Raw genomic sequence first — 24,068 nt, forward strand, 5'->3', positions numbered from 1 at the left:
ACTCAATAAATATGCCTTTGAGTTTTAGTATTTAGCTGACAACCACACAATAAGCTATACTGCAATGTAATTATGCTCAACAACAGTTGTTGGGCAAGGTTTCCAGCTTTGTACCAAGGTTACTCGGGCGATGCCCTCGGTTGTAAGCAGCTCCTCGTTGACCTGGGAAACCCTCTGGCAGATAAGGGACCTGTGTAAGATAGTAGATTATTTTTAAGTTAAGCAGGCTAAGTTTTCATCGATTGGAGATTCATTCTCTTTTTGGTTGTTGGTCTACTATATAGCATCCGTTTGCAACTATTGGCTCTTCTTTCTTATTGCTATGACTTTTTATTAGATTAGTAGGCCCTTCTGGCTCTCTCTTTAATATTTTAGCTTTTGTACTCAAGTAAGCTTTTTACATGATTAAGCAAATAACTTGGTACACCTGGCTTAAATGTACAATCAAGTTGCAACAGCCGTAAACACAAGCCGATAAAGAAATCTTTTTTGGATATCTAAAAAATATTAATGAAAGGGACACAACTTGGTAATTAATAAATAAATAAATAAATTAAATCCCAGGCATAAGAAAGTTAACTTTAAGATCAAGGACGAACAATAACATCTAAAATTTAAATTAATCATACCAACTGTCTACATACTAATGCATTATCTCCCAGATAAGTTCTATGAGGAAGGGGACCCCTCCCAGGTTTAAACTATTAAACGTAAATAAAGGTTGACCTTAGAGGCTGCTTAGTAAAGTGGAACCCAGCATAAGGGGCCATGCTAAATTAGGTCCGTGGTGCTTCTTTGTCTTAGGTTCATTAGTTAATAAGTTAGTTAGCTGAGAACCATACATCGATATAAGAAAAATAATCTCTATAGCGAACTACTGTAAAGAAAAGACTTTACTTTTACTATCCAGAGCACTACAGCCATAAACACGACCAACCCGTAATAAACTTGGTAGTCCTTTTCTTGCTCAAAGTTAGAAACACTATTTAACCGTTCGGAGAGTTCATTTTAATTAATAAAGGGCATCAAAAATCCGTTATAGGGGAATGGAACTTGTTCTTTCTCGTTGCTTACACATGCCCTGTATGCTAATTATACCTTTATACCTTTAACTTTACTTTTGTGCGGAATATGCGTAGGCAACCATTTTTGGGCTTTGATCGTAGCGATCTAGGCTGGTTTTTGTCATGGTTTAAATTCAAGCTACAAGGCTTCAGCTGAGCAGGTCGACCTTGTAAGAGTGGGCTAGGCTTTTTGTGGCCTTAAACCGTTAGCTATATTTTGCAGCTTTCGTTCAATAATGTACATTCTTCATGCTTGTGAGGATTGCTCTTTGTCCCTAGGTGCATGTCAGATATGCGTCCACCGGCGCTCTTAGTAACACTCAAATAGGTATCATACAAACTATTTCACTTTGATTCTAAGCTTAGCGTTGAATACTAGACTCGCCTTCCGGAGACGCTCCTTTAGTGAAAATCAATGGAAGATCAGTCGTAGTCAATATATTCACTATTAAATTGTTGACGAAAGCTGCTAAGTTGTTCTGTTAAACTTCTGTCATGTTAGTACCAAAGACGAACGTAGACGGAAGGAGTGGCCGACCAATGAGTGATCCTTTATTTAGAAACTAGTCCTTGATGCATGTTTGACCTTAGATTAGACTTGTAATAGTACTGCTTTGCAGTAGCATACGTCGCGGCTTCTAGCGCATTACTTGTTCTAACTTGTTGAGGTATGCTATTAGCACTGTTATTAGAACAGTGCTATTATATATAGTACTAGTACTATTAAGAAAGTACCAATAGCATACATAACAGCTCAGACAAGTCACGAAAAGCTATGCCGAGCCGCGACGTATGCGATAGATACTAAAATAATAGTACAAGTGCTATACTACATGCCTAACCAATAAGGTAAGATTAAACATGCATCCTTCGGATCCAAAGGAGAAAGCAATAGTAAACATTACTCATTAATATACTAGGCATCCTGTGGGCCTTCGTCTTCGGTACTCACCTTTCACAGAATTTATATTAACTTAGCAGCTTTCATCAACGTGTAATAGTATCAATGTTGATTATGACTGATCTTCCCTTGATTTTCACTAAAGGAGCGTCTCCGGAAGGCAATGCTAGTACACAATGTGAAGCAATCCAATTGGTTACCTATTTGTGTTATATTGTTAGATTTTGCTCTAAAATCATTCCACTTGCGAGCAATTCTCGTGACTAACTCATCAGCTAAATTGAGCACAAGTGTAATACAGGTAAGATAGAACCTGCCTAAGTACTTTACAAACTAACGCCTTTTTGCCATTTTTTAAGAGCAACTGTTTCCAGCCGTGCGTCTCTAACATAACTTGTAACCAAGCTAGTTAACTTTTGCAACCTGCTTCTCTCCACAGAAATGCATGACTCTCGATCCTTACATTGTCTCAGGAAGGTATCGTAATCACGATCCCTTGGGGGTACGTAGTTTGCTATTAAGTTCAAGTATCAAATCGGAAACTAGCTATGTTTGACCTTAGGTTAATGTACATTATCCGTCTAAGCAGAGGGCTTGGAGAAGCATAATAGACAAACGCCGCTGGATAGTAGAGGGTGACATGATCCGGGAAAATAGTAGTCTGCTTTTAAACATTCATTCGTCTGTGGATGGCAACCTATTGAGCGACGTAGATCGAAACCATTCGTAACCCGCAAGGACTAAGGCGCTAGAAAGCGCGAATTTGAATATATAAACACGATCTTTTTCGTGCGCTTATACTATGTTAAACCTCAAGACCGCAGTTGTCGGCAAGTCTGTTACGCCTAACAAAGAGTGTACGCTACAGAGCGAACGCTCACAAGGTTCGAGCAAACAGTCAGAGCCAGAACAAATCGTCCGGCAAAGCATAACCACTAATTATCCGATCTATGCAGTTGCCAATGAATTGAACTATAAATTTACAGGCCTTACCTGCTGCAGTTACAGCTAAGTAGCGGAGGCTAAACAAGCTCGTGTACCGATGAATAAGTGAACGAGAGAAAGTTACCCTGGAGAACAAGTTAATTAGCTTGCTCTCTTAATACGGTGTTTTCAAGCACCTAAGAATGATAAAAATGACCCGAATGGTCAAAAAGAGTGCTTCTACCTATTAAAATAAAAAGGCATAAAGTTAGTTGAGTTTATTTGAGTTAAATCTAGGTAGAAGCACTGATAATAATATATAATATTATGTAAAATAAAAATTTTAAAATATAAAGTATATTAAATATAAAATATAATGTATAGAAATTATATAACTATTAGATAAAAAATATATAAATTATATAAAGATATTTCAGTTTAAGATATTTAAATTTAAAATATATAAAATTTAAAGATATTAATTAAAATAGATCTGTTAGAGGTAGCTTTAGTTATAAATAGTGAAATTTAAATTTAGTTAGAGTGAGATATAAAAAGTTAAATTATTTATCACCTCAATGTAACCAACCTAGGATCGTTATTATGGTCGCACTGTCCAGATCTCTAGATCAGTCGTCAATGCTAGAAAATTAGCACGAGATTACTACAACACCAATATAAACAGGTAGCAGAGTCTCGATTTCGACTATGGTCAAAAAGCAAGATTACTTCCTAGTGGTAAAGATGCTAACTAGTTTCTACCTCTACGAGTTAAAGTTGAAGCATGTTCTTTCACCTTGGTGAATAATTTATATAACTATATAAAATATATAAAATTATAAATATAAAATATATAAATTATTAAAATATAAAAATATATATTAATTATTTCTTTGAGCATCGGTGACATTATCGTAAACGAAATGATTATATCAACTTGAGTCTATTAATATATAAAGTTAAGCTGATTATTGTATTAAATTAAGCTAATCATTGTCTTCTAACATTAGCTACAAAGCTAAAATCAAAATTACTTCCTAGTTTTGATATCATTACTAGTAACTTCCTGTTAGTAAACAGGTTGTTTCTCCTTGTAAAAGTTATAACTAACTAACAGTCTAGACATGTTTAGCTAGTTAATTATAACTTTTACAAGGAGAAACAACCTGTTTACTAACAGGAAGTTACTAGTAATGATATCAAAACTAGGAAGTAATCTTGGTTTAACCATAGTTAACATCTAGACTCTGCTACTAACTTAATGTGTAGTAATCTAGTTCTTGTAGCATTAACGATTGGTTAATAGATCTGGACAGTGATAATCTGGCACCTTATTAAAGGTCATCATTGAGGTAGCGAATTCTTTAACTTTCTATTTTGCTATATAAATATTTATAACTAAGCTACCTCTAACAGATATATTTTCATTTGTGATAGTCGGTTTACGTAATTAATTCAACCGACTAGAATCTTCCTGGTCTTTTAATCAGTTGTCTAAATACAGACCAATTAACTTATGAGGGCTGATATAAAGAAGTGAAATAGCAATTATGGGAAGTTTTAGCTTTCTCCTAACGAAGTTGAATTTATTAAAGTCAAGCCTATTAGTTCGTAAGACGATAGACCAAAGAGAGTAACTCTAATTTGTAGCTAAAGTTATTGAGGTAAACTATAAACCTAAGCTTAAAGATCGAAAAATGAAATAAAACAGTTAAGCTGTAATTTTACTGTAATACTAAAGTTTATACACTGAAGCTCAAAATCGTTTATACACAATGGTAGTAAGGTAAAACCCTTATTAAACTCATCTAGGGGACTAGCTGGCTTTAGAAATTAAAATATAAATAATTTAATACAATATAAATTAATAAAATCATTTAAATCAAAATGAAATAACTTAGCTAGTACTTTAGTACGATCCTTAGCTTGGAAGGTGCCATAATCACTTACATTTTTTTGAAGGTACCATAACCACTTAATAATAATATATTTTATATCTTAAATTAAAATAATTAATATGTTTATATCTTGAATAATAATAATTTATATCTCAAACTAATTTGTTATATTTGAGTGCTTCTACCTAAATTTAACTCAAATAAACTCAACTAACTTTATGCATCCTTATTTTACAAGGTAGAAGCACTATTTGTGATTTTAAAGAGCGATTTTTTAATTCTTAAGCTCTCCAAAATCACGTATAAGAGCAGAGAAATTTGCTCGTTGTTATTTGCTCGTCCTGCGCGGTCATTTAACTTAGACATTTCATCTATCTTAACTTTTAGGGCGGGACGTGCGATGCATCTTTAACTTGACTGCGTCTGCAGCAGGTAAGACCATGGTTTATATAGTTGTTAACTATGGCGACTGCATAGCCTGGTGCTATTAATGGTAGCATTAGGGACGTGTTCTGTCACGAACCTCGGGCTGTTAGTCAATCTTGGGACTTTCGTCAAGTTAAGTACATTCTTCGTGTTCGTAAGGATTAGGCCGACAACTGCCGTCCCCAGGGGCATGTTCGTAAAATTGGTTTAAAAAGATCAGTCATATATATAAAATTCGTGCTAACGAACGCCTTAGTCCTCGAGGGTTCAGGATGGTTTCGATCCACGGCGCTCAAAAGGCTTCCATCCACAGACGGATGAATGCCTGAAAGCAGACTACTATTGTCTCGGGTCATGTCACCCTCTACTATTCGATGGTGTTAGCAAACGTATATCCTTGAAGTCCTCTGCTTAGGCGGATAATGTACATTAACCTAAGACCAACATTAGTATCCGATTTGATACTTGGAATCGTTTAAATAACTATTTACCAACCTAAGATCGTGATTATGGTACCTTCCTGAGACAATGTAAGGGTCGAGAGTCACGCATTTCTGTGGAGAGTAGCAGGTTGCAATAGCTAACTAATTAAAACAAATTTGAGTTATGTTAGAGACGCACGTGTCGAAAGACATCCTCTTAAAACTGGTAAAAAGGCGTTCGTTTGTAAAGTCCTTAGACAGGTGCTAACTTCCCTGTATTCATTGGTACTCAGTTTAGCTAACTAGTTCGTTACGAGAATTGCTCGCTCTTGAAATGACTTTATGAAAGTATTAAACAATACCACACAAATAGATCTCATACAAACTATTTTACTTGTTTGACTTCTTCACGTTGAGTACTAACCTCGCCTTTCGGAGACGCTCCTTAGTGAAAATCAATGAAAGATCTGACGTAATTAACTTGAACACTAGATAAATAGTTAATGTAACCAGCTAAGTTGCTAGATTAAACTTCTGTTAAGTTAGTACCAAAGACGAAAGCAAACGGAAGGAATTGTCTAGCAACGAGTGATACTATACTTTAGCTTCTTCCTTTGGATCCGAAGGATGCATGCTTGACCTTACCTTATTGTTTAGGCATGTAATATCGTGCTTATACTAGTATGATAAATACTATCGCATACGCCGCGGCCTTTATCGCATTACTTTACTTGTGCTATCTTGTCGTTGAGGTATGCTCTTGGTACTATTGTATTAGTACTAGTACTGTATAAAAGCTATAGTGCTAGTACTATATATACTAACGCGGTCGCTCTCCTTGAGGATTCCTGTGGGTTACGATCTATGATTGGCGAATGGTTATCACTCGGGGACACAAGGTAGATGCAGGAGAACCTGTCTTGGGTCATCTCACCCTCTACCGTTCGGCGGGGTCGTGTGCGAAGTCACAGTAAGCTATAACACTTGTCATTGCTAGTATCCTTTTGATACTTGACCCACCTATAACCATTTTCAAACAACGTGGTTATGGTATCTTCCTGAGGGTTGCCTTGGTCTTCGAAAGCTTGTTGCTTAACGCACAGGGTCGAAAGCTCTGTCTTAAAAATGGTCCAAAGGCCTCGGTGTCTTACTCCCGCGGCAGGTTTTTTCATGCCTATATCCAAAGGTAGAACATTATGGTTAGTAATAAGCGTGGACCGGGCGCCTTCGTGTTCATTAACGAGACCTGTTTGACTCTAGGATTGACTTTCGTAGCTTTCAAACAAATTGAGCAACGAGGCTAATTAACCTTGAGCTTTTCCGTAAAAGCTGACGCGTTGTATACTGGCATTGCCTCTTAATGCTATTTATTTTGGTAAGTAGCTAAAAAGAGCCTGTTGAGTCTTGGAGTAGTGCCCTTGGTGAGACTTTCTAAGTTGCCAAAGTAAATTGACGTCAGGTGCGAGCAACTAAGACAAAAGCAAACGTTGTGACTGCTCTGGCAACGAGTGATGACTAATAACACTATACTCCTATCCGGAGCCGCTGGTACTCATATATTTAAATATATTTTTTATAAACTCAGTATGAAAAATTTAAAGAAAGACTTTTTTGTCACTTTGAACTTTTTCTAATAAAAATTTTGCTATTTATTCGTTAATTTTAAAAAATTCAGTTTTTATGTTCTTACAATAATAATTTATAGATTACTATTTATATGATAAATTACTTATTTATTAGTGTTTTTGTATAATTTTCTGGATTTATTTTTTTGTTTTATTCCTTGAATTTTCTAGGCCATGTTAAAAATTTAAAAGCGCATAAAGGAGTTACCTGACTTGTGGTTCATGAACTGAAAAAAGACTAATCCTTCAGTAAATATTTTAATAATTTTTTAATTTACTAAATTTTGTTAAAGTTGAGATAATAACTTTTGTAAAAGATGTAATTTCCATTAAAGTTATTATTGTTTGAAAGGATTTTCTTAATTTTTTTTCTTACAAATTAACGTTAGATTCGTCGCACTCTGAGGAACTTGCGTTAAGTTCTTTACATCATTCTCTTCTCCACCAGTTAAGAGGTGTCTGGTTTCAAACATCTCCTTAAACAAAGTTCACTATTTAAAGAAGTGACCGAACTATTGGGTATTAAGTCTCTGCTTTGATTTTTAATTTCGTCTCAGTTAACTTTCTTTTTCTAATACGAACAACTATTTAAGCGAGTACGACCGTGTAACTTTTTATCACTACTTGGAATCTCTTCATGCATCCTCTAACGCAGAAAACTTTATCGACTTTAAAAAGAATCTGTGGCTCCTGCTCGACCAATCAGCCCTTCTTACAGGTCTACTGCTCGCGCCAAGTTGGCTCGTATCTGTTCTTCGTTCCTGATATAACCAATAGCCAGCAAAATAGGGCGTGTATACAAAAATAGATCAGAACAAACTTCTGGCCTTCGAGCAATTAAATGTAGAGCGCTGTTGTTTTCCGCGGATTGCTAGTATTTATTATTTTTCAGTTATGTATATATATTTCCATGTGGAAAAGAATTCGAAGTGGAAGCTACTAGAAGAAGTACTCTAGGAGATCAAAAGTGGCTTGACCCCGTCGTTTGTTTCCTTGCTCCTGTATGGTTACGGTTGCAACAGACATGAACGCCTACCTAAGTTTTAGAGGAAACGTGATAATCTTTGCTTAAAATGAAATTACCTGCGCCCCTAATTTGAAACTTCTTGTTGGTAGGAGGTTTCCTCTCCATTGTAGCTGCTCTTCAAAACGTTGATGCCGTTGCACTCAGAGAAGAAGATGCTGATGGCTCTCTACAAGCAGTACCTTCAGTGTAAGCCCGCTTTGTCCACTCTAAACCACTCACCGTTAGACTCCGCCGTATGAGCTGCGCTCTTCTTGCATTGTTTTTGTTTTTCTTATTGACTCTGTTTGTGATTAAGAGGAACCCGCAAAGAAGCATTCACAGCATTCATCTAAAAAAGGTTGATCTGCTTGCCACAGAGAGGATGTACGTGGTCATGGTTACTTACTTCCAAGGGCTGCAGCGTCGCCTAGTCCTGTTGGCTGAGGACTCTGCCCCCGGCGCTTGGAAGGTCCGGCACTATCGTAGACGGGCCAATGATATGTAGCCACACGAACCATGCCGAGTGTCGTGAGTGGCCAAAACTGCAACTTAATATCAAGGTAAAACTATTTTAAGTTTTTGAGAATCTTAAAAAAACTATATTATTTACTATAACATGAATTTTGAAGGCTTAACCATATTCTTCTTTGAGGTAGCTTATTTATTTAGGGGTAAATACTTTATTAAAAATAGAATTTGTAGTTTAAGCCTCCAATAGATGAGTTAAGTATTGTAATTTATGTGGTAAAATATTTTACTTCTAGTTTGAGATAAAATTGTAGCAATGAGTGAATAATCGGCCATTTTTTAGTTGTGCAGGCTAACTACAAAAACAGTAGTAAAGTGAACAAATGAGTAATAGTTTTCAAAAGGCTTTGGTTAGTTGTTAATTTTTTCAATCGAGCTTACCAACAGTGATTCTCTTCTAAGGCAGAGAATCGTGGAGGCACTAAAACGGCTATAAATGAAACAGCAGCAGAGAGGATGACAATTACCACAAGACAGGTCGTATTAAACGGGATTATGATATAAGTGGTCCTATAACGCTAATGGCTACCACCGGATTCTCCGGGCTAAAATGGTATAATGATTTACTTCAATAATTAAGCTAACCTAACTCTAGTAGAATCGACTTCATGGTGTGCGGTAGTAAACCCCGTAAGCGAAAGTAACATGTTTCAGTTGAAGTCGTGGTCCGGAAGGCAGGGCACCAAACGATTGGAGACCGTTGTAAGCTTGGCCTTTGAGCTGATAGCGAGTTATAATATAACTGATCGCTCACTGAACGCTCAATATAAAAAATGAGTACTACGTCCACGTAGAAAAAAAAAAAAACTGTAAAAGGAAGTTTTTTGACTTGAGTCTTATAATACGACAACACATGTGTCGCTTCAGTTAGTTCAATGAACGTTATTCATGGCTGTCGAAACCCCAAAGTATTATTAAACAAGTAACTACCCCTCTATACTCCTTTACGATTTTACTTAAGACGTCTGTAGGCACTTAAAAGAAGTGATGGACAATATTAAGATCGGGTAGTATCACAAGAATATAATGATAACGATGAAATGAAAAAATTGACTGTAAGAGGTAAAAAAGACGTTAAACCTTTTTACTTATTGAGCATATTCAGCCATTACAGATGCCTCGAAAGCACAATCACTTTAATTAACATAAATTCTACTTGAAATGACAGCTAAAAACTAGCTTCTCCTATTTAAAATGAATAAGTGATCCTAACTAAACAAGATACACACACTACAAAGAACGTTATTTCGAGGGTCATCTTAACAAGTGCGTAACAGAAACAACCACGGATTTTAAGTTACTAATAAAAACATTTCAAACTAGCATTAGTTGTGAAACTAATAAGTTATTCAATACAATTAACGAACTCCGAAAATGAGACCGAGGTAAGAAATACTAGCCCAAAGTTTAAACTTAGTCCCAATTTAACAATAAATAATTAACGACCTATACTAACTTAAACGTGTAAAATAAAGGTTACCTCACGGGCATACACGAAAAAAGAAAATATTTACAACCATATTTTTTTTGGTACCATGCGATATATGTATGAAACTTTAAATGCCAAAACGAAAAAGCTACTTAAAATAGAAACTTATTACCATATCTAAAATGGGGAAAGCAGTTATGCAAGCGCTTTACCATAAGCTGTTCTAACTATGCAAGGAACATATACGCTACTATTGCCATAAATGCTGAAGCTATAAAGGTATAAATAAAGTTACATAACTAAAGAAAGCATCTTTTAAAGCTGTGAGTAATAAAACAAGGAGGAGCGTAAGTTTAAATAATAATACATTGCTGCCTTTTTAAAAAAAATTAAAAGGGATAACGAAACTAAGTTAATTATAGGGAACTTCTCAAATGTTCGGGTAGCCAACCACTCTCAAAGACTGTCCACAGTATATTATATTCTCGGCGAAAGAGCAAAAATACATTTCAAGTAGCAATGAGTTTTATTATATTCGGGCCTGCTATTAACTAGCCCTCTTTTACAGATGAAGCATACGGGTTTAGCTTTAACTCTAGCTTCAATCCCGCACACCGCACAATGGATGTCCTGCAAAGGTGGGTAATAAACATAGTATTAAGTATCTTTTGTGGTTCTGTGACTGAGCACTTGATTCCTTGTGCTCTTAGGCTAAGTGCAATATGTACAAAACATGCTAATTAGCTTGTTCTTTTCAAGTGGAACAAACACCTTATGTAACACTCAAAGCAATTTGAAAGCGTCCTATGGACCGATATTGTATTAGGTATCTAAGACTCAAGGGCTAACGGCCATACGGTTATACGACCGTAAAAGCGTAGGCGGATTCTAACCCAGGATTGAAAGATTATTCCTTAGCGAACTAGGGCGATCTTGTACTTAAAAGTGCTTTAGAGTGGTAGTTTACGCCAGATCAGAAAATTTGCTTTAAAAATAATAAGAAACCTAGCTATACCTATGATCTGCGCAAGTAAGATTTTTCTTGCCAATCTCTATGATAGAGTAACACTGAAACCAAGCCTAGTTTAATAACGTGGAAATATTCTAATTACGTCAAAGCATATGCCATTTTTAAAGTTAAAAGTTTGTATTGAGCTTTAAATACATTTAGATATTAACGCACGGTTCCCCAATATACAGGGAATAAACTCTAACGAATGCAGGAAAAGTTGCATATTACTTTTTTTTTTAACAACAAACAAAGCTTCTGGGACCATCGTTTATAACGTAGAGGTGATGATTTTTGAATTTTAAACGTTGGTATCCGTTTTTCTTCTTTATTCGAACGCCAAACGTTATTTAAGCTAATAGACGCTCTCTTTTCTTAAAGTATCCAGAAATTGTGCAAATAATTAAAATTTAAGACTTTAATTTTCTGAATTCGATTAGGTGTTTTTTATTGTAAGTAAAGCAAATCGCATTAACTAAGGTCGGCCGGTAAACATTTTAAGGAGGTTGTAATATTAATTCTTGAGACTGCAAAGCAGAGCAGGTGGACTATATACATTCTGACTTTATATATAAGAGGTAAATTTTAGCTTCAATTAGCTTCTTGAGGGAGGTGTTAACTTTTTAACAAGGTACTCAACAAAAAGCTTACAAAAACCTAGAGTTAATATTAATTCGAAAGTATTTTAACCAATTACACCCAAAAAAAAAAAAGAGAAAAGTAAATTCTGATTATCACCTTTAGGCAATAAACATCGCATAACATTTATTAAAGTTTACCTTAACTTACCCGTCAGCAAACCGATTTCAAGTAAATAAAAGCAGGCCTGCTAAATTAATAACAATGTAGGTGGTTTTGAATTAGTATATATGACGGTATCTCAGGGTACAAAGCTAGGGAAAATCTGTTGGCAGAAAGAAAATTTCGCCACGGATATAAAAATATAGTAAAGATATAATAAAGAGCTCTTGAGGGCCTCAGCTTAGTAGATCTTAGCAGCGAAAAAGTCCTTGCTACGAATAACCTATTGCCAGCAAAAATCGCAAGGCACGTGTTAAAATTCTGGCCCGTGCTTTATCTTTATAAACATGCCTATCTTGACACACTTTATCAAAAACATTTTCAAATTTTAACTAACTAGTTGCGATTTTTTATAATTAAAGGTTTCTAAGTTGTTCGTCAAAATTTTTAATAACTACTGTGGTGTTGGCTTAATGCTCAAAAATTTAATGAGTGAAGGAATAATATTTGCAGACTTTGCCTACATTTGTAAGTGGGAATAAAGTATGACTCCAGCAAATCCGTTAACCCAGGAAAGTAAACTATTAGGTTACTTTTATGGTGTAAAAGTAACTTCTAATGATTTCCAGCTTGTAAAAAGTACTTACAACGGCCGCTGCATGAAGAGATCTTTTAGCATCAAACTCGATATAACATCCGGGTTTAAACTTTTTAAGTTAATTTTATTAACTTCGGGTCGTAAACACTTGAGGATAAGGAAATAAGGAATTTTAGCGGAAGGAAGTTAATTGTGGTTATGTACGTAGTATTCTTTTGTATTACAAATAATACTGAAGGGATAGGGTTAAGGGTTAGCCATATGTATCCCTTGCCAAAAGCAAATTTCATTTAATTCTTAATTTTTTTTTAAGGCAAGGGCACTATGTAAAATTTAGTGACACGAGTGCTAATGTTTTGCTTTTGAGGGCATATTATTATTATTTTTATGTTTACAGGTGTACTATGTTTTTATCATATATTTGTTTTGTCTGCGGTTGGTCTTCGCGTATTACTTATACAATTTTTTGTTTTCTGGGTGTCAAAGGTATAGAGTTTTAAATATTTTGCGTTATTTTTAATATAAGAATTGTACTAGATTTTATCTTTATGCCCTCAGGTGGAATTGTCTCCGTTGTTTGTTATTTATAGTCGTTAACGAGTACATTAAAATTACAATCTCTTTGCTGGGTATTCTTTAGGGATGTTATCCTTGTTCATAGCACACTAAATTTCTTATTTTATTAATTTTTTTTTACTATTTTAATTAAGGATTCTGCATTTTTTGTCTTATGTTCCGCCTAATGATATAAAAAATGTCGCCCTTTCTTAATATTTTTGCTTAGTAAAGGGTTGCGGTAGATGGCTTTGAACTAGAGTGGCAGTTGGTTCTATTATTTTTCACGAATTTCATATTTCATTTGGAGTTTATTGACAAGCATTGTATGAGGGGCTCATGGTATTAAAAACTGCTTTATTTATGGTTTCGTCCCAGTACTTTGGTTTCTAAAATGTTTTAAATTCACCTTAACATGTTGGAAAGAATCTGTGTCGCTTATACGTTGAGCATTTATTTGAACAATTTTTGGGTTAAGTGGTTATCCTCCCAAATTGTATACGTAGTTCCATGGCCCACCCGAATCTCTACAATGAGGGCAGCGTGACTTAGTTACTTTGTATTTAATTTGTCTATTTTTGATTAGTTGCCCGTTGTTAAGTATTTGCTTGAGCGGGTTTCCTGTTCTTAAAAATCTTATAAATACTTTCTCAGTTTTAGCAGCTGTAGCAACAACGGCCTATTTATACCCGTGTATGCATGCTCCCAACGTAGTACTTTTTCGGATTTTCTATTAAATTGTGCATTATTATATCTGCTAACGCTTGTTTAGTTGCTAAAATGGTTTATTGTTCAGATTACATAATTTATGAATTTATAGGGATAATATTATAGTTTGTATTCTTTTGGTAGCTTATTTGTTTTCCCTAGTCGTGTGTACTGTAAAGGTGATCTTTGTTTAAATATTTAATTTTGTATAGTCCCTCCACTTTGTGATCTTGAGGTAGTGTTTAATTTTTGTCTGTAGATTAACACTATATAATTCTTAGTCGTTTATACGTGTCCACCAACCTCGAACTTTTCTTCTGGTAATAAATTAAGTTTAAAGTTAAGGTTGAGTTTTGCTTTGCCTAAAACTAATTATTTATAAATTACCGTTTACTTCACATAACTTCTGCTATTTACTATGTTAATTATATTAGTTTAGTGTTTGATCTAAGTAAGTAGCGTTATTCTTCTACTGTATGTGGGTCAGCGTCTGTCTTTGCGATGAGGTCGTAGGGGCATGCGAGTCTACTCACGTCTTAATTTTTTTGATGGTGAGTGTGCTTTGCTTTGAGTAGGATTACCTGCTTCGTCCTTGTGGAATAGACCATCGTCAGATTGCGCATTAACTTATGTAAAATTACATGTGAGGCCTACGTATGCTTTTGGAGGCTCTTTAAAATATGACCTAATTTTTAACAGTAGGTGCAGCTAAGCGTACGATAGTGTTGCAAGACGTGACTGTGCTTTCTCTGTCTTTATAACAATAAAACATGCTATTTGTTGGGTTTCAAGAATTTAAGTTATCTATTTGGGTTTAGTTTTAGTAGCCAGTACATGACTTGTTGCGCAATCCTTGTTACTAATAAATGTGCAAACTACTTATATTCATTTTATTATCGGCGTGAAATAAAGTGTTTAGCTCTATACCTGTCTATTTTCCCTTCATTGTTTGCTTAGCGTCGTTCTAAAGATACGGCCACGTATTAATATTGCTTTCCTTCTTTGTACATGATTAAAATCAAATTTAAATAGAGTCATAAAGACATTTATGTGGAGTTTAATTTGTTTACTATTACAGTTTCCTAACAATGCTGATATTTGCTCCATGCTCTAAGTATATTGTTAAGTGCTCTCGTGATCCCCTTTAGAAATGTTGCATAGTTCTTAGTAAATTGGTCATTAAAGTAACCAGCCATTTTTTGCCAGAATACTTTTACCCTTTCGTAGCGTGATCTTTGGACTAATAAGTCAGCTCTTAAAGTCTTGATTTAACTTCTTTTTTAATAATTCTTCTTTGCTAATGAAATTTCCTCCAATTTTTTCATCTTTATAAAGAGTTCATGAATACTATTTTTTGTTTAGCGCAATTTTAGTCCCTTAACCGTTAGCCGGATTCCCTGATATCTTTTTCTTTTCATGTAGTAGGTTGTTGTTCGCATCCATTTACCTCAGTGTAATAGGGACTAAATGCTAATACTGTGAAAACAATATACGGGAAAGCAAAAGAGCAGAGAAAATGAAAACCTGTTGCTAGTTTATGTAGTTAAAGTTGATTAATTAAGTACTAAGCACATTATAAACCAGATTACCTCAAAGTGTTGTTGTGCGGTTGTTACATCTTAAATTTAGATAAATTTTCCTGTTACAACTAACTTCGAAGTACAGATATTTCGTATGTTCAAATAACTTGCAGCAAAATTAATCAATTAATTTTAACACTTTTTTAAGACTAAAAGAAAACGGGAATAAATTTAATGTTTTTTATAATTTTTACTTTATAAAAATGAGAGGGAAAGGGGGCCCTGTTTATACCATATTTACGCGATAATATAACTTTGGTGTGGGTGAAACCCCAATTCTTAGTTATTTTTAAATTACTGTTTGTTTTTATAAAAATATAGAGGAAAATGACCCTGAGCTCTTTTTCGAGTGGAGAAGATAAGTGTGCTACATAAATTTAAGATATATTAAACGTCTGTAGTCTTGTTTACTAGGCGCATGGACCCTCAGCCTTTGTATCCGATTTCTTACTACTGTACAACAAGGGCGCACATGGAAAATCTAGTACCAAACATTGTCGTATTTGGTTAATTATTTATGTATTTATACGAGAGAACTGAACGTCTATTCTCTCTGGTCTTTGTCTTTTGGATGCGTTGATTTTTAACTGATTGACCGAAAGAAACTTTTTAAGAATACTTTTCCTAGTCAGAACTCATAAAAATTAGAGAATTCTTCTCCTCTGAAAAAAAATTAAATGTAATATACGGTTTATTTAAAATTTATAAAAATGGAAAACAATTTTTTGATAGTATATAGCACCTGGTTAGCAAGGTTAAAAAAAAGGTTGAGGGACATTTGCGTTCGGAGTCTGTAAAATATTCTAGCTCTGGAGAGATCTTTTGTTAAACTCATTTATTTACGGGTCTTAAACACCCAGGATCACTTTTTTCTTAGATATGACCCTTTTTTTCCGGATAAGTGCATGTTTTACTAAGTATTCTCATAGCCTCGTTCAAATTATATATTAGACTTTATATGTTGAGGTAGTCTATATATGCTGTCTGAGCTAAAAACATCTAGGCATGTTGCGAAAATTGTCAAGATACACTGAGGTACAAACAAGGCCAGTATTTAAAGTATTCTCCTAGTACCAAAAGGTTGTTTCTGTACTCAGCAACTACACCAGAAACGTTTGATTACGAGTTTACTAAATTAGGGCCAGATGCTTTATTTCGTGGTTCCCAGTGTTAAAAGCAGTTCTTTCGAGCCATCCGAATTAGGAGTACATTGCCGAAAAGAGGCATGCAAACCTAAGTCTTAGTTGTAACACACATACTGTATCATTCCTTTTTCGCTAAGCATGAGTATTGACCAAAACCAAAAAAGGGATCGTTTCCATTAAATTGAATAGGAAAAAGAACGTTGCCTATAAAAATCTTAACGACTTGTAATTTGTTTGAAAATAATAGAACTAACAGGAAGACCAAAAGAAGTGGTTTTGCCACCGATCCGCAGTGCCAAATAAAGCGTACATAAAATCAGCTTCCTACTGGAAACCTTGAATTTTGCAGGATACGCATTAATTTCTTAATAAGGCATTTTGCATAAATTTTAAATAAAATTATTCCGCTTTTAGGTAATGTGGTAAAGTTTTATTATAATCACTTTTATAACGTCTTGGTCTTGAGTAACACCAGGTAGTTTAGGAGCTAAGACAACCTCGTGTTTCTCTGGCCATCTCTTTCGAATATTTTAGGTACCTGCTCGCTACCTATTTTAGCAATTATAATTCCTTTTATCATTCCTCCACTTTGCAATTCATCTAAACAAGAATTTAACTACTACTATTTTAGAAGATTTAGATCTGCTCTTAATGACCTCAGGATAAAGATACTAAGATAGCGTAAAGTTACAACACATTTCTTTTTTACTCCCTCTTTTAAATGTGAGGGTCACGCGTGTCGAGAAGCGTAACCAGCAGGTACACAAATCTTGAAATTAAAGTTGTTAGGTTAAAGCTTAAATATAAAGCACCCCAGAATTTATATGGATATAAACCTCTCTAATTATTAAAAAATAAGGTCGTGGGCAAATAGTTTTGTAAAACATAAAACCATACTTTTTAAAAAAAAAGAAAATAATAGTAACTAAAGGTAGAGTATATATAACCATAAAACCTACGCCCGCGCATATATTTACTCAAGTAGGGAAATTAAAACGCAGATAACTTTATGCCTTGCTAAAAAGGCTCAAGTTTACTGTTAGTACAAGCAACAAGAGAGTACTAACGGTTTTTTGCTTCTTCTAAGAGTTACTCTCTTAAGTCAGTTTACTGTGCGCTTATTATTTTTGACCACATTATTTGTTTTCAAAAGAATAAATAATACTAGTTTTTAGGTGCGAACGCCAATAACGAGAGAATACTGAAAATATATATTAAAAGCAGGTGTAGTCGTATTAATTAGGAGTCTTGCTGACGCGTTTGTAAGTGTTTTATCGTTACCATTAAAGGAAAGCTTTATTGTAGTAAATAATAAGGTAAGGAAGTTTAGCCGTGAAAGTTGAATTGATTTTGTAAGCTGGTACACCATTAAATACTTATTTAATTCTTTTCAATTTTCAGACCTTACCAAAAGTATACATAGTTCAAGGTAAGTAGTGGTTGACTGCAAACACTATTAACAAAGTCAATACCTGCAGAGTCGAACAGCTTAGCCCAAGCCGAAAGCTCCGCGTTGGAACTGCATGATATAATATTTTTAGTGTTAGATATATTTAAAAAAATATGAACTAAAATTTGTATAAACGGTCATCGTGAGAGCTTAAAGCAAAAGTATTGCTCACCGTGCTTCTAAAAACTTCTTTCCGATTTCAAAATTTGCTCTTTCTGCGAAAAAAAATTAAAGAACTCATAAGTGAGGAAAAAGAGATACAAAAATTACCAGAAGAGTGCTCAGAGGCGGCCTTATAGGTGATGCTGTACTTCTCAAGATCAAGACTGGCAGACAGCAAAAATTGAATCAAGAGACGTTCAGTCTTTTACATATGAAAACACACCAAAACTTTGGCTTCTCTCTTTTCCTAAAAGAACTCATATTGCTGTAAAAATAGAGAGATTTTTCAGAGGTTTGAAAAAAGCAGATCTTTTCTCGAAACTTTCTCTTGCCAAAAAAGGAAAAAGAATCTGACCCCGCTATAAAGATGCTTCCTAACTTTTGTTCTTGGTTATATATAAAAAAGTTGTTTCATAAAAAAATAAACAATACAACATACTCGTAATTTTTTCAACTCTTTCATCGATAAAATGTTTAGTGTTAGAAACCACTCTTTCCACTTGGGTAAGATATTTTTTTAAGTGGTAGTTTTTTTCAGTAGCTAAAAAAGTTAAGACAAGTAGACAACGGATTGGAAAAAAGGGGTATTGAATATATATATAACCAAGGGAGAACTCTTCTTTCGAGATATAGCCGTCGTTGTTTTCATCAGCATCCTTAAATTCCTCGCACAATTTCCAGTAAGTAGCGTCCTAGTGGAGTCGATATGTGGAGCAAAAAAGAAAGAGGTAGAATAAAAACAAAGGAATCAGTTTCTTTTAAGAACTTTTGAGGGAGTCAAGGTTCTCAGCATACTTACAAAGTCGTCAAGCTCCAGGAAGCCTTCATAAACTAGTATTTTAGCAATAGAAGGGGTTGACGGGATAAAGAGATACCCTTCCCCTGGTAATCAAAAAGGTCGAAAGCGTAGCCTAAAAACTGTTCTCGCGGTAACTTCAATTTCGCTGCAAGAAGCAAGAAGATCTTCCGCGGGTCCACCTTGCCTATTAAAATCAAAGTGAAGACGACAACAAGCGAGCATAAGAGGCAATCACCGCCGCTTTGATAGCTTTCGACCAATTTATCACAAAAGCCGTAGTCTTTTTTATTATTTTATAGTAAGTCGTGCCAAGCGCTATAAAGCTGTTCAACTCCTCTAACCTGGGAGTTGGATAGTTTTGCAAAAAAACTTTTTAAAAGTCGCTGCTTCAACCCAGTAACTCTGGTTGGCTATCGAAGTACCCAAGATATATTAGTTTGAGAGCTTTCTTTGTTTAAAAATATTAGTTATACCTCGAAACTTTTCTTTAAGCAACTGAAAGAGATTATGCACATCTTTCGCCTGAACGTCAAACTCAGTGACTGCCTAACAGGTAAATAGAAAGTTTGTCAAAATTTTGTGAAAGCCACTAGCACATGCCAGCGAAGTGTATTCGTTTTTGATGCCCTCCGTTAGCTGGAACAGCCGTTTGGTAGCAATAATAGCTTTAATGACCTGCTCATTAGCGAGTGCAGTGCAAATGAACACGTGCCCCGTAGTGTGGTTAAAAACAAAAAAATACAGCACGCAGTTTATTTTTGGCATTAAAAAGTCTTAGTGCTTCAACTGTCTCGTTTATGCTTCGGGTGGCAGCGGCCTCGCCTACTTAAAAAATGAACGAAACGACTTCGGGACACAAGAGTTACGTATTTACACCGTGCGAAGTAAGGTTTACAGTCACGTTAAAAAGAAAACGACCTGTCATCCATGGATCTTCAAGGACCTCATAAATATTCTTTCGCTTTTCTTTCTGCTATAAGAACCATAAAAGATTTTAACAGGTTATTGTAGGAAGGGTAAATCATAGCGCTTTTTCTACACTATTATTTTATTAGCCTTTCTCTAACTATACACTATTAGAGAAGTTTATCTTCGCGTTGAATACGAAGCGGTTATAAGGAAAAGTGCAAAGCAGCTGAGTGGAGTCCTCTACCGACCATCTTTACAAAGTCAAGAACTTGAAAAGCTTACTTTCGACAACAAGTTCCTAAGCAACTCTTTGCAAGGAGACGATATACGCAAATCTATTATACAGAAAATGAAGTGCGTTACGGCTAGTTAACTCAAGTAGTTAGGGAAAAGAAATTCGCCCTTAAATCGTTAGTATTGAGGTTTGAGCCTCTTTGCATAAATTTTAAGTCCGGAATGTACACCGTTAAAACTTTCTTAAATTACTTAACGGAAAAAATTTAACTACAGAGACTTTACCTTCATAAGAGGGGTGGTGCGAGGAACATATCATACTTTTGGTTTCTTCGTCGGTACCTGTTTTAAAACGGACGACTCAGGCATTCAAAGGCAAAACTAATTAAACTTGAGCGGAGTAACCCACCATAAAAAGGAAAACTGCCTTTAACTAGAATGTACAAAATTACACCTGAGCGATGGAACAATTAGAAGTGTAGTATGTCTTGTAAGAGCGGTTTAACCTATACTCCAGATGTCAGAGGTTTCGTTATAAGGCTGGCTAAGGCATCTTTCCGGTGCCATGTAGTTGAGGGTCCCGATTCCACTGTGCTTTTCTCTTTTAATATTGACTTTATCTACTTCCTTCATAATGTTGGTGAAACCATAACAGATAAACACCAAGAGTTTGTACTATTGCCAATCCAAAATCACAAAGCTTTAATGCATTTAGAGCTATTTTTTCATTAAAAACCGTTCCTCTGCGTACAAGAACATTTTCAGGTTTCAAGTCCCTATGAATTATTTGGTTTTTATGGCAGTGCGCTACTGCTAAAATAACATTTTAGTTAAACTCAAGTATGAAAATGGATGCGTAAACAATTAAAGTAAAATAACAGCGACGCAAAGTTAGGCGAGTCAATATCAAGCGACAAATTGCCAACAATAGCATATGTAAAAGTAGGTATTCTAGTGAATTTGTATTTTTAATACCATTGCAAACTTGTCTTAATATCAATGCAACTGTGGCCTCACTATAGGCTTCGCCGTTCTCCAAGTTATACAAAAGTATGTCCAATAATTCTCCTATGTAAAAGGAGTTTACTTTATTTTAAATCATGACTTCGAAGGAGAAACCTCCTTCCATGTATTCAAGAACAATGTAATAACAAGTAGGAGATTCATAAAGTCCCACGTACTTGATAATGTTTTCTAAGTAAAACAAAAATTATCAGCGCTTTTATAAGTTGTAGGCTTAAAGCTAAGTTAAAAAGCGCATTCATTTATTACAGTTAACGGTATGACAGCAAGGGACTAGTATATATCTTAAATTAAAAACCATGGCGTCCAAGTTTTCTGAGTAGACTGCACTCTACACCTAAATTCATGCCTAAAAATGCTTGTGTTTTTTTGATCCTTTTTATGGCCACCAAGTTACTTTGATCATTTAAAAAATGTCCTAAATAGACACTAGAAAAAGCCCCTAATTGAAAGGTTGAATTAAAATAATTACGGAAAAAAAACTGAGCTGGATTGTATTTTAAGAAACGTGATAAAGTGAAAACCTTCTCCAATAGATTTTAGTAAAGTAAAACTTTCTCTTGCCTGCCCGTCGATCAATGATCTCAAAGAATTATTTAACTCTTTTTCCATTTTTTCAAATATTTATATTATCGACCTTGCTCTTGCCTGTGCATGAATGTACGGATGCCCAAACTACTTTCGGATGTAAATTGCTTGGCGACCCATTCCCTATCTTCGTAAGGATATCATAGTGATACCAAATTTGGTAATAAAGTTTTAGTTTAGTTTCAGGTATTACGTGGTTTAATCACAACTACAATTAAATTGGTTACACTTATACATAAATATACATATTTTTTCTCTAAATTGCCTGCAACTTGTACCCTTCATTAACTCTTTTTAACTCATTTATTAAAGTTCCTTATATACAATTCAAATTAGTTGAGTCTCACCTCCCGTAATTCTTACGTAGCATTTGAATGTAATTAGCCGATTCAGAACTATAAACACTTAATACCCCTTTTTTTTAGGGCAACGAAAAGTTAATTTATGAGCGTGACTGTTTTAACTCCACTTTTCAGAGGATTTGAAAGCGCAAAAAAAGTTTAATTGAAGTAGCGTTGCTAAAGCTGGCATTTTCTTTTCACAAAATTAAAACTGGTCACTTTTTTTTATTGCCAAACCACTGAATTGCTATTATGTAATCTCCCCGAAAACAATTACCTAATAAGTAAATTTAATTGTTTTAGTTTTGCGTTTATTGCTATCAGGGTCTACTACTCTACGCTTTCAAAAATCTTCTCATCCAATTATCTCTTTTAATTAGAATGCAAAAATGGATTATTTTTGCAAAAGCTGGGATTAAATGATTCTTTTATCTTGCGGAGAAAAACTTATATTGGGCGTTAGTTACTGCTTTAATCTATAAAAAATTTTTAATAATCATAAGATGTCGGATTTCTTTACTGAGCGTGACATAGTTACAAATGACAAACTGTATTAAAGGGTTCCTTTGAATTATTTTCTTAAAGGTATCATGCCTCAAAGTTGCGGATCTATTTTTACTTTGTAGAACAAGTAAACTTCCATAGCATTATTGATTACTTCTTTACAAAGATGCATACGAGGTATTGCGCTTAATCATAAGTAGACAAAGTGTAAAAGCCTGAAAAAAAAAACCGTCTAACGCTAAAATCTATTTGGTCATTTAAAATTAGCTTTGTTTAAAATTTTTCAACTAGTAACAAGCTACGCTTTAAATAAATTACCAAATAAAAAAAGAACTAAGAGCCTAAGAAGAGAACAGAAAAAGCTTAGACTGGATAGAGAGAATAAAGAATTCGGCTTCAATTTTGGCCAGTGCCGGAAGTTTATATACCCTTAACTTTATAGTTATATACGAAACTTTTTTAAAATATTATTTTTTACTTTATATAATACGACTATATATGTATGATTTATTATTTGTTTTCTAAAAAGTGGTAGAATCTAGCTCAGAACTACTAACTGAATTGCTACCAACGGTAAAAAGACTTGGAGAAAAAAAAAGTTAGCTCATAGTAATCAGAGATTTTATATTTACGACCCAGTTAGAAGTAATAACACCAACGCTAATATTAGAAGTGCAAGAGTATTTGTAAACTATTAATAAAAATAGCAATATTATAATAATATAATAACAATAGTATTATTTTTAGTAACCCTAACATTCCCCCATCTTGCCAAATTTTGAACGTTCACCATTCTTAATTAAGGTATGACACACCCTTACCTTAACATATAATCTACATTATAACTTGAATTATAAAATACAGTTCGTAAACCATTATTTATAAATTTATATAAATTTGGTAATAATTATTTTTTTTTTGAGGGGGGAAGGGACGGTATTAGAACTTATGAGGACGAAGTTAACTACACGATCATTAAAGACCTAAAAAGAGTGTCCCGTCAGTGGAATTGAACCCATGACCTCGAATGTGAGCGTTAATGTTCTTAACAGCTGAGCTACGACGAGAACTTTCGATCCCGGTATGATGGTTTAATGTATTTAACCTGTTAGACGGACTCAAACCGGTGCAATTACACCGTTAATTTGTTATTCTAGAATGGCATTGTCACTAGTAGTGACAATAAAAGCGTAGGTATATATACCAAGGTGAAAGTGAATGTATAAAAATTTATTAGACAAATTATTAATAAACATTAGTAATTAGGTTGTCCCCTATACCACAAAACGTCCCACGCAGAAAGCAAGGGCAGAATAACTTGTGCACCTCTTCAAGGGTATGCTGCCTGTTTATATCCGTGGGCATGCTGATCAATAGACGCACGTGGCTAACAAAATTTTCCACCACGTTAGAAAGTAGCCCCCACCTCAACCTTTGTACGGATATGCTATTTTTATCACATATACGGACAGGTGTGTCTGGCAGACTCATTAAGTCTT

The 24,068-nt window shown here is 34.6% G+C and overlaps 2 protein-coding genes and 2 long non-coding RNA genes across 4 annotated transcripts; 1 reads left to right on the forward strand and 3 right to left on the reverse strand.

The window, feature by feature from the left end:
- The first annotated feature begins 7,655 nt into the window (after positions 1–7,655).
- LOC135121253 (uncharacterized) lies at positions 7,656–9,680 on the forward strand. The gene is made up of 8 exons (XR_010278904.1): positions 7,656–7,779; positions 7,854–7,978; positions 8,038–8,103; positions 8,153–8,314; positions 8,377–8,462; positions 8,513–8,624; positions 8,680–8,826; positions 9,197–9,680. It is a non-coding gene; the product is annotated as an uncharacterized LOC135121253 (long non-coding RNA).
- An 8,208-nt stretch (positions 9,681–17,888) lies between these two features.
- On the reverse strand, positions 17,889–19,757 carry LOC135121254 (uncharacterized). Its single transcript, XM_064045560.1, has 14 exons — positions 19,713–19,757; positions 19,567–19,645; positions 19,444–19,512; positions 19,312–19,380; positions 19,206–19,250; positions 19,047–19,154; positions 18,938–18,993; positions 18,776–18,863; positions 18,611–18,712; positions 18,395–18,557; positions 18,280–18,335; positions 18,182–18,224; positions 18,032–18,078; positions 17,889–17,962 (listed from the first exon to the last, which is right to left on the reverse strand). The coding sequence occupies exons 7-14, from the start codon at positions 18,962–18,964 to the stop codon at positions 17,940–17,942; spliced, it is 549 nt and encodes a 182-aa protein (XP_063901630.1). The 5' UTR covers positions 18,965–18,993; positions 19,047–19,154; positions 19,206–19,250; positions 19,312–19,380; positions 19,444–19,512; positions 19,567–19,645; positions 19,713–19,757; the 3' UTR covers positions 17,889–17,939.
- A 642-nt stretch (positions 19,758–20,399) lies between these two features.
- Positions 20,400–20,682, reverse strand: LOC135121248 (uncharacterized). Its single transcript, XR_010278903.1, has 3 exons — positions 20,620–20,682; positions 20,523–20,567; positions 20,400–20,455 (listed from the first exon to the last, which is right to left on the reverse strand). It is a non-coding gene; the product is annotated as an uncharacterized LOC135121248 (long non-coding RNA).
- Positions 20,683–20,729: 47 nt separating this feature from the next.
- LOC135121256 (calcium/calmodulin-dependent protein kinase type 1G-like) lies at positions 20,730–21,765 on the reverse strand. The gene is made up of 5 exons (XM_064045561.1): positions 21,661–21,765; positions 21,435–21,578; positions 21,233–21,307; positions 21,089–21,181; positions 20,730–20,926 (listed from the first exon to the last, which is right to left on the reverse strand). The coding sequence occupies exons 1-5, from the start codon at positions 21,746–21,748 to the stop codon at positions 20,730–20,732; spliced, it is 597 nt and encodes a 198-aa protein (XP_063901631.1). The 5' UTR covers positions 21,749–21,765.
- Between the last annotated feature and the right edge of the window lie 2,303 nt (positions 21,766–24,068).

This window comes from Zophobas morio, unplaced genomic scaffold (assembly GCF_036711695.1).
Source record: "Zophobas morio isolate AGI-343-1 ecotype UQ-CSIRO unplaced genomic scaffold, CSIRO_AGI_Zmor_V1 ptg000541l, whole genome shotgun sequence".
Lineage (NCBI taxonomy): Eukaryota > Metazoa > Arthropoda > Insecta > Coleoptera > Tenebrionidae > Zophobas > Zophobas morio.